The 9,783-nt window shown below is 43.8% G+C and overlaps 1 protein-coding gene across 4 annotated transcripts in view; it reads right to left on the reverse strand.

Annotated features, from left to right (window-relative positions):
• Positions 1-2,355, reverse strand: part of BDNF (brain-derived neurotrophic factor) — a 78,551-nt gene extending 76,196 nt beyond the window's left edge. The window contains exon 1 of one of the 4 annotated variants that reach the window (XM_011964719.1): positions 1,691-2,355. In XM_011964719.1, the coding sequence (XP_011820109.1) occupies positions 1,691-1,693 (3 nt within the window). In that variant the 5' untranslated portion in view covers positions 1,694-2,355. Of the gene's footprint in view, positions 1-623; positions 1,058-1,690 lie in introns of those variants that run through there. The other 3 variants (XM_011964723.1, XM_011964722.1, XM_011964721.1) reach the window with 3 other exon arrangements.
• Positions 2,356-9,783: the final 7,428 nt, after the last annotated feature.

Raw genomic sequence — 9,783 nt, forward strand, 5'->3', positions numbered from 1 at the left:
AAGAAAGGGAGAGGAGAGGGGGAGGGAGGGAGGGGGAAAGAGAGGGAGGGAGGGATACAGAGAGAATGAATCCTTCTCACTAGAAGAGCTGAAATTACCTTGATTCATTTTTGTGTTGGAGGTTTAGCTTTACCTCCTTCCCTCTTCCCAACCTCCACCTCCTGTTTCCCCACCGCACACCACCTCCACCGCCTAATTCTAAATGCTACAAAGTCAAATCTTAGGAAATCGAATGTTGTGCAAAAGCTTCATAATTAGTAATGAATCTACTGTACACACACACACGCGCACGCACACACACCAGCAAAGAGAACGGAAAAGAGGGAGGTGAAGGGGAGAAAAAGAGAGATAAATCTTACATTTGAATCAGACATTTGCAGGTCCAAGTTAACTAAACTCATTATATCCGCAGGAAGACTGAGTTTCTTTTTTTTTTTTTTTCCTTCTCGCTTTGCCCCAGGGTTCTCACCTAGGGCAATTCAAACTGAGCAAATACCAAGAAACAACCCTCTCTCATGCTCCCCCTCTACCTCCTCCCCTCCACCACGCGTCCTCTCCGGAAGACAGAGTATCAAAATAGCTCAAGAATTGGGGATGCAGGGGGTCCCCGCCCCGGTGCTTACCTTCTTTGCGGCTTACACCACCCCGGTGGCTAGATTCTGGAGATAAACACTTGCATTTCCCAAAGTTAACCCAGTATACCAACCCGGAGCTTGCCAAGAGTCTATTCCAGCCTACACCGCTAGGAAGCCAACTTCAGCGAGCTCAATGAGGGGACCAAACTGGGGCTCGCTTTCCAAACGCTCCGCTCCAAAATCTGACTCTCTCTCCAGCCCCGATCTCAGTGTGAGCCGAACCTCAGAAAAGACGCTTTTTAAGGGCGACACGGGGTTGGCTTTACAGCGGGGCCAAGAAGACTACCTGGGGGTACCGCCACCTCGGACAAATCCGTTGGCTCTGTCCAAGGTGCTGAATGGACTCCGATCGCCTGGATTACACACCCGGCACAGCAGGAGGAAAAGGCTTTAAAATCTCTAATTAAGTGATACTTGATATTGCTCTAGACGGTTTCTTCCACTTCCTTACGTTTTGTCACGTGCGGATGGCTTTGCCAAAGCCATCCGGTTAATAGTTGATCACATGTTGATGAGAACCTTTTCTTCTACGAGAGGATTACCCATTTCATTACCAGTGATATGCACTTCTGACTTATTTCTCTCCCCCAACCCCAACCCCCATCTACACCTAAACTCTCAGTCTCTACCCCACCCTTATCCCCACTCCACCCCCTAACCCCAACCTCTAACGGCATTATTGTTTTTAGATGGAAATTAACCCCCTTGCAAATGTCAATTACATGCCCACATATAAATCATAGAATATGATCATACACCATACACATAAAGAAAAAGAATGGAATGCAAGACGGCTGAGAGACAAGCATCAGCCTTGAACAGCCAATATAACATCCCCCCCCCCCAGCTCCAAGTTTGTTCCACGCAGCTCCACATAGCTGTGTTAAATCTCAAATGATTCCAATTAAAGTTGCACTGTGTAAAAACCCGATTCCCCTGGCCTGAGTAGCTGCTGTTCTTTGGCGTGTGAAGTGCTAGGAAGAGCCGTGATATGCCCGTTGTTAAGCAACATGTCAAGATTTTTCAATTATAATGCAGGGTTTATTGCTACTCACCATTGTGCCTTTGCTGTCCTGGAGACTCAAGTGTCTTAAAATCTCGTCTCCCCAACAGATGCTGGAAGGTAATGTGTCTTGTTTGAAGTCATCATGTGAGAAGTTCGGCTTTGCTCAGTGGATCGCCCACCACTTGGTGTGACTTATGAATCTAATAACCCTTTGCAATATCCGCAAGCTTAAACTCTCAACCACCTTGGCGACTACAGAAGACAAAGCAACTGGCATCGATGTCGAAAAACCTATAGATTTACGCAAACGCCCTCACTCCGAGAGACACGTTTCCTTTTGAGTTCTTACGTGATTCTAATGAATGAGCGAGGTTACCAATGATTGTCCAACTGCCCTGCTATGTATGTAGCAGGTGTTTCCTAGGGCTGACTTCTAACCGCCCGTCACTGGGTCCTGGCACAGAAAGTTCCCAGAGAAAGTGAGGAGTTTCAGGGTACCCCTACAAACAAAACAAAACAAAAACAAAAACCCAGCCTGCACACCGCTCCCTTGCCCACTACCCAGGTCACACCTGGGGCTCCGGCGAAGCTGAATTCGGCTCAGGAGATTTCCCTGTCGCCAGGTAAGAAAACCTTCGCCTTGTCAGGCTAGGGCGGGAAGACCGCTGGGGAACTTGTTGCTTATCAGCGCCAGCGGACTACTGCTTTAATAATAATACCAGAAAAGCGCAGAAGGGAGGGGGTGGGGGGCGGTAACGGCGACGACTAACCTTGCTGTTTACGTGACCGACGCACTGTGACTCCCTGGGTAAAAAAAGGAAACTTCTTAGAAAAGTTCGTGCCCCTCCCCCTCCCCCATCATGACTAAGGGTCTCCAGCCGATGAGGTCGTGAGTGATGATCAAATGGGGACTGGGGGGAGGGGGGCGAGTAAGTGACTTGTCCTTGGGAACATCTGCATGCGTCGAAGAGCTCATCAGCCCAACAACTTTCCCTTTTCCTCTTAGGTACTGATGACTAGGCGAGAGGCACCAAGGCGAGCCACTAGTTGCCCACAGAAACCTGTGTAAGCCGAGCTCTCGAGTGGCTGAGTTGAAGGAAGTTATGACTGCGTTTGCTTTAATGGGTTATGGCTTCCCAAATGTGAGTTAACAGCCCCGGTGCGCAGCTAGGTCGGAAGGCGAGACGCGGAGAGCGGAGCCGCCGGCCAAGGCAGGGAGAGTAGGGGAGGCGGCAGGTTGGGCGCTCAGCGGCTGCTCAGTGCTGCTTCCCCGGAGTCGGTTCCTTATCCTGCGGGGGCTGCCCCGCCGCCCGGGTGCCGGGGTGCCGGGGTGAGCGCGGCGGGAGCCGGGGCTGAGGTGGCGAGCCTCGGAGGGGGCTCTCCCAGGAAGCCACGCGGTTAGCGCCCGCGCTTCACCACCAGTGGCTGCGCAGGCTGGGAAGCGGAGAGGTCACGTGTTGGCGGAAAGTAACTTGGAGGCGAAAGGATGAACTTTGAGAAAAGGAAAAAAAGCACAATGAAACAAACCACCCCCTTGGAGTGTCAAATAGAGGGGGAGGCGGGAGGGGATGGGGGAGGGGCGCCGCTCTCCGCTGGAGACGTGGGGACGACTCCGGAAATCTCGGGAAATAGGCAATAAGTCTAGCTTTGGCAACGTCCCCCAGCCCAGGGAGGCGCTAACGCAAGGTATCTTTCCACTGAAGCTGCCCTTTGCCTATCCTCAGCCATTGCTAGCACAGCCGAGCAGAGGAACCGGGGAAGAATGTAGACCAGTTGTTATGGAGATGCCTGTCGCTCTGAGGAGCGCTAGTGCCCTGGGAAGTCCCTAGACGCATTTCAGGTTTCGTCGTTTTGGCACTGACACCCTGATTTTACTCGCTCTGATTTCCCACCAAGGGGAGCCCACCAACGGCGTCACAGGCCCTGGCTGTGGCGCTATTGACTGCAGGGATGAGGCACAGCGATGCTGCAAAAGATGGTGGATAGCTCTTAAGTTTCAGACCACCCAGCCCTTTCCAATTTCCAGTTTCTTTATTCCAATCCAAAGTGCTTTATTTGAATATCATTCTTGCTTGCTTATGTATAAACATCTTACTTACACGATAGGATGATTAGAAGCAACAGAACATTAGCATTCAGTGGCTGCTTCAAGGTTCTCCCCCTCCCATCCCAGAAATGCCTTCCTTATGGAAAATAAGTTTTACTTCCCAATTATGTGCATGGACCTCTGTTCATTGCAGCCCCCATTGGTACTGGGTTATTATTATTAGCAGTATGTCCAGTGTTGAGTTCATCCTTCTCTAGAAATGTTTCCAAGATCTAACCCAGCTTATCTTAGGTTCCAGATAAAGTATCTGTATACAAAGGCTTCCTGGTTCTCATTAGGAATAGTTCTAGATTTGCCAGGCTTCTGGAGACCTGAAATGGGTCACCATGAAAGATTTCAGACATCCTCACAGTCATCAACACAACAGTTCTCACCAACTGAAAGGACTGCTCAAATTGCCCACAAACTGCCATTTTTTGTCCATCCATGAATTAGCCAGCAGATGCTGCCCTAAGACTGGGACAGCTGGTACATACCATTCTCAGAGGTCTTGGGGTACAGGCTTTGTGGACAAAACTGGTTTTCTGAGAATGGAATCCATAATGCTGTTAATAACTTCCTTGCCTACTGACAAATTCAATGACTAGCACAGATCTGCAATCTTGATAAGAAGATGACCACTGTATATGAACATATTATTCCCCATTGCCATCAATGTGATATATTTTTCTGACTCTTTTGTCAACAGTTTGTGGTCTGTATAGAAACTATCAGCTACTCCTGTGATGGATCTGTATTCTGAAAATTATATCTTGTAGTGGGATTCCATGAATTGTTGGTATAGGTACCTGAGAATTCAGAACATGAATGACTGATTAGTTTGAAATTATTTAGACACATGATTGTTCTGAAGAAAATTCCCAAGAAATATATTTGATCATTGCTCTTATTACTTGGAACTATTACTAAAACCTCCAACTCAGGGGCCAAAATGATGGACAAGAGTTGTTAAATAATAAGGGTTGATATAGGGAGCTAGGGAGAGTGGTGAAGATATGGTGTTTGCCATATATCTATATATACCTATTCTCACTCTGGATTTCTCAGTGATCTGATAGACAATTATCTTCTCTTGGTGCACTATCAAGTCTCAAACCTCTTATCTCCATGCATTCACTTACATAGTTTTTTTCTATCTGCAGAAATTCAATGTCTAATGTAAGTAAAAGTTGCAATCATTTCATTTGTTAAGATAGAGGCCAAGCACTGTATCTGCCACAATTTTAATCACAGTAGCACTTATTCCTGAGGTGATCTTATTTTTTTATACAATCCCAATCAGCTGTGATATGGATGTCACACTTCTGTAGGCTCATTTGACCCCATTTATATTTAGTAATGAATAGTGAACAAATCTTGTCCCTTAAGGATCACTACGTAACATAACCAAACTTAAAGCAAAATGTATTAATACAACCCAGAAGGAAGAATTTTTGCTTTCAAAATATGGGTATTGCACTCCTTATAGATGAGCTGTTCAATATTCACAGTTTTCTACCTATGCCACAGTTATAAAGCTTGTTCATTGCCAACATCTTTATGAAGATAGGTTTAAAAATTAATATGAGGCTCATCAATATTAGGAGGTACCAAAGTTTCACTAAGTAGATGTGTAAAGTCTTAGAATTGGTGAGAGATGGGTAACAGAGCAGGAGTCTACAAAGTCAGAAATGAAAGAGAACTCCTTTTTCTTAGAAAACTAAGAAACAATTGGAGTACCTCTTCAGACAAAGTCCACTATCTATTTCTAAAAGGAAATTCATAAGTCACTTTTAATAAGATGGTTTGTGTATTCCTTACTACATATCAAGGAAGACAAAGATGAGATCGTACTTCCATTCTCTTCTCCCAACTAGTCTTTCCAAATCTATTTGGTTGTAGTTAATTTCCAGGCTCTCCATCTCACCTGGTGTTGGATAGATTATTTCCATCCTTCCTTCCTACTCTTACTTCTCCTTCCTCTTCAGTACTTATTCTTTGCCAGGGACTCTGATGGGACTGGTGATCCACATGTTAACAATTCTCTACCTAAAGTATGTCAGAAGTTAAAGAGTGCTTGGTTAATAATAGCTGAGAGGTCAACAGTGCCTTCCCCTTCATTACCTCAAGATCACTTGTTATAATCAATGCAGAAGAGTAGTCACAGAGAAGCTCTTGATGGTGACATAATTGCTATCTTAGAGGCTAAAGAACAAAAAACAGGTAGCAGAAGCCTTCTGTTTATGATATAAGAAATGCTTCTGACCAGGTAGGAAGAAAGATTGGCTCTCTTAGTCACTTTCTGATCTCTAATGGTTCTCCACAGGTAATAGAGGGAGAGGCAAAGAATCACGACACACAATTTGGAAAGCCTTCTGAAAGCAAGAATGGGCAATGATTGCCAAGAACCTGGTGTTGAGCTCATATTTAAAAAGAACTCAAAGAATATTCTATCTACAAAACCTAGTTTAGTTATAAAGGAAACAATCACAACTTCAAAAAGAAACAAGCAAGAGAAAGCCTTGGGAAAGTCATGATTTAGTTTGCAATAACCTCTGTGCATTTCTGAGCCTGACAAGCAAGCATGAGACAGAAGATCTGGACGTGACTTAACTCAATTTCAGAAAACCAGACAACCCTATAATGAAGCTGAAGCAAGACCACATGGAATACTGAGGAAGAACTGAATAACTCTTCCTAAACTGTCTTACAGAAAAGAGATGAATAAGAGGAAGTATGGGTAGCAAGTAAGAGAGAAGTGACGTTGTTAATATGAAAAGTTAACAGGAGATTAAGATGGTTCAAGAGCATGTCAGGTCAGGACTTGCTAGATGTACTTAACTAAATGTAAGTTCATATTAGGAATTGGATAAATGAGATATAAAAACTCCAAGGAGTCACAAAACTTAGGATCATGGAAAGGCAAATGAAAACTAGTAAAAGGAGCCAAGTTTATATCATGATAAGGCCTACCAAGTATGCTTGACATCTAATCTGCCTAGAACATCTGGAAGGAAACTTTCACAGATGCTAAACTGTGCTTCTTATAATTTAATGTGCACATGAATCTCCTGGGCAACTCTTTAGAAAGCAGTTTCTAAGTTTGGGGTCAGCATCAACATTTGGCATTTTCAACAAATTCCCAGGTGAAATGAGGTTGTGCCACATTTTGCACAGCAAAATACTAAAGCTTGCTGCCCCAGCTTATGGTTTCATTTGCATTATGGCTTCATTGAAAACTAGCTGATCTCTTTAGTAACTGAAGTGAATGCTATATAACAAAAAAGTAATTCAAGGAAAAGACCTGTTCCTTTAACTCTAATGTTACACATACCACAAACTCTAATTTGCTCCTGAACCCATTAATTCTAGAAAGTTCTTAAGCACAGTGGACATCAACCTCTTATTATGAATAACATTGGCTATAGTTTGAACATTTATCGTTTGGTACCTATTGGAGTGAAAGAAAAGAGAATCCATTTGGAATATATTGGGCACATTGCAAAATGGAAAAGTCAGGGAAAATTATTCTAGTCATGTAAAGAAGATTGGTTAGGTCATATTCTGAGTCCTGAGCTCATTCTGGGTTTCTTTCTATAAATAGGATATTTTGGAACTAGAGAAAGCACAGCAGAAGGCAACCAGAATGACAGAGGGATTTGGGGAATTTGCTTCTACTGAAAGGTTAAGAAAACTAGGTCTGTTTTCTTTTGTAAGGAGAGAAAAGATGTTACCTCACTGAGGTGATATCATTCTAAAAGTAGTGGAAGTAATAGGATGAGACAAGAGTGCCTTATGGAAACAAGAGTAGAAGGATTCTGGCAAGGAATGAAGGCCAGAAGAATGGCTCTAGCTTTTCTAAAGGCCCTCAGTTAGCAGTGTTCCTACTGGCAGAACTCCACTGCTCGCAAAAGGAGGGGTAAACACTAGATTGGGATCAGGAAATAAGTGAGAGAGAGAGAAAATGAGGAGGCGGGGGGATCTTATCTCTTTATTCATTGAGAACATTTTCAAACAGGCATTTATTAATCCTATAGAAGCCCTGCACTCAAGGCATATTGTGAACTTTACCAACATTCCCCAAGCTCAAGGGTTCTTCTTCTGTAACACATCACATCTCTGCTTCCTCTTCATCCCAAAATGGCATTTTGTCCATCAAATCAGCAACAAAATGTAAATAGTTATAATATGCAGGGTTTTCCCTCTAAATTACTTTTTCCTCTTCATCCATCCTGGAAAACATTCTCTTTTTGTTTTATTTATTTATTTTTAGAGACAGGGTCCTGCTGTGTCACCCAGGCTGAAGTTCAGTGGCTCGATCTTGGCTCACTGCAACCTCTGCCTCCTGAGCTCCAGCGATTCTCCCACCTCAGCCTCCTGAGTAGCTGGGAAAACAGGTGCACGCCACCACACTGGATAATTTTTATGTTTTTTGTAGAGACAGGGTTTCGCCATGTTGGCCAGGCTGGTCTTGAACTCTGGGACTCAAATGATCTGCCTGCCTCAGCCTCTCAAACTGCTGGGATTACAGACATGAGCCACTGTGCCCAGGCTGATTCTCTTTTCAGTTGGTAGAAAAGCATTGCCCATGACTTCACATATGAGACCCCAACATCTTCCTTTGATCCTTGAAGCTCAGAGATGAAAGTACTTGCAGACCATCCTGGGCCATCCCATAATTTTATAGCAGGGGAATATAAAGCTCATAGAGTTAATAATCATACAGATTTTATCTATAATGCACTGGAGCATATATGCTTTCTGGAAACTCTGAAAATTCCCCAATGAGCTATCTGGAAAACGTCAGTTATCCATGAGTTAGCTCAGTACTCTGGTCCTCTGTCAAAATTGATTTTCAGCTCTGTGTCTTTTTAATTGGACAACCTTTGAGGGGAGTTGCTCTAGGTCCACTGCTTTAGGTAGTTGACCCAAACTTCCCCCAAATGTAGGAAATTTGGTTAACTAACTTTAGGTGGGTTAAGCAACTTTTCCATAGTCACACTGCTTGTAAGTAGTAGAGGAGGAATTAAAATTCAGGATTTTCAGATCTACAGTTTATGCTTTTAAGCACTGGACCATATGTACCCCCTTGCCATCTTTCTTTCTGAATACATACATTTTTGCTTTTGTTGCAGTTTGTTTGTGTTAGAGTATTGGAACAAGCCAGTCTCACTGATCTATACTGCTTCCCCCTCTCCCAATACCTTGACTGCTATATAATAGAAACTTAATATAATTTTCCTATATGAGTTAGAACCAAACTGTTTCTGTTTATCTCTGGGAAGACTTGTTTTCTAACTTTATCCAGCATAGCAGCATAGATTGTAATGCAAGGAGAGACTGAAGAACAACGGTGATCACCAATTGCCCAATGTTCTGGGAGGCTTAAACCACTTCTGGAGCCTCCTTTTCCTCCACCTCCATCCTAGAACGTAGCAGATGCATCCTGGAAGAAGCCTCGACAGAACATAGGCCAATTCGATTCTAAGATGCAGGTTATTCTTGAAATCTATGAGCTGCAAATCAAAGATGGGGTATACACTGCAAATTAGGGGGCACTAATGCGATGACTCAGAGTCCCAGAATGGGTCTGAGTATGCAAATCACTGTGGAGATGTTCCCAAAGTCTTGACAGATCTATGTTAAGGCAGAAACAAGGACATCATACTCTCCAATATTACTGTGATTCAGAATCTAAATAGTGACCTGAACGCCAGAAATGTCAGACAAGAAATGGGAAAAGGAATGGGCAGCCCAGAGATCTGGATCTGTTGAGAAGCCTATGAACCCAGTGACTTGGAATAAAGACAATTGGGAGATGCCTGAAATTTCAAGAGAAAAAGAGGAATCTCTGGCCCTAATGCTGGGGCTTTCTTAGTGTCCCCTGTCTCTGCAGTCTGTTTCCTACCTCCTGTAAGACAGAACATCTCTTGGAATCATCTGATGTGTTGGAAGGGGGCTGTGAGGGAAAGAGCATTCATGCTGACTATGTTACAGGTTGGATTGTCTGACCTTAGCAAACCATTTTCTTTCTCTGGGCCTCAGTTTTTCCACTT

Source organism: Mandrillus leucophaeus, unplaced genomic scaffold (genome assembly GCF_000951045.1).
Source record: "Mandrillus leucophaeus isolate KB7577 unplaced genomic scaffold, Mleu.le_1.0 Scaffold700, whole genome shotgun sequence".
Taxonomy (NCBI): Eukaryota; Metazoa; Chordata; class Mammalia; order Primates; family Cercopithecidae; genus Mandrillus; species Mandrillus leucophaeus.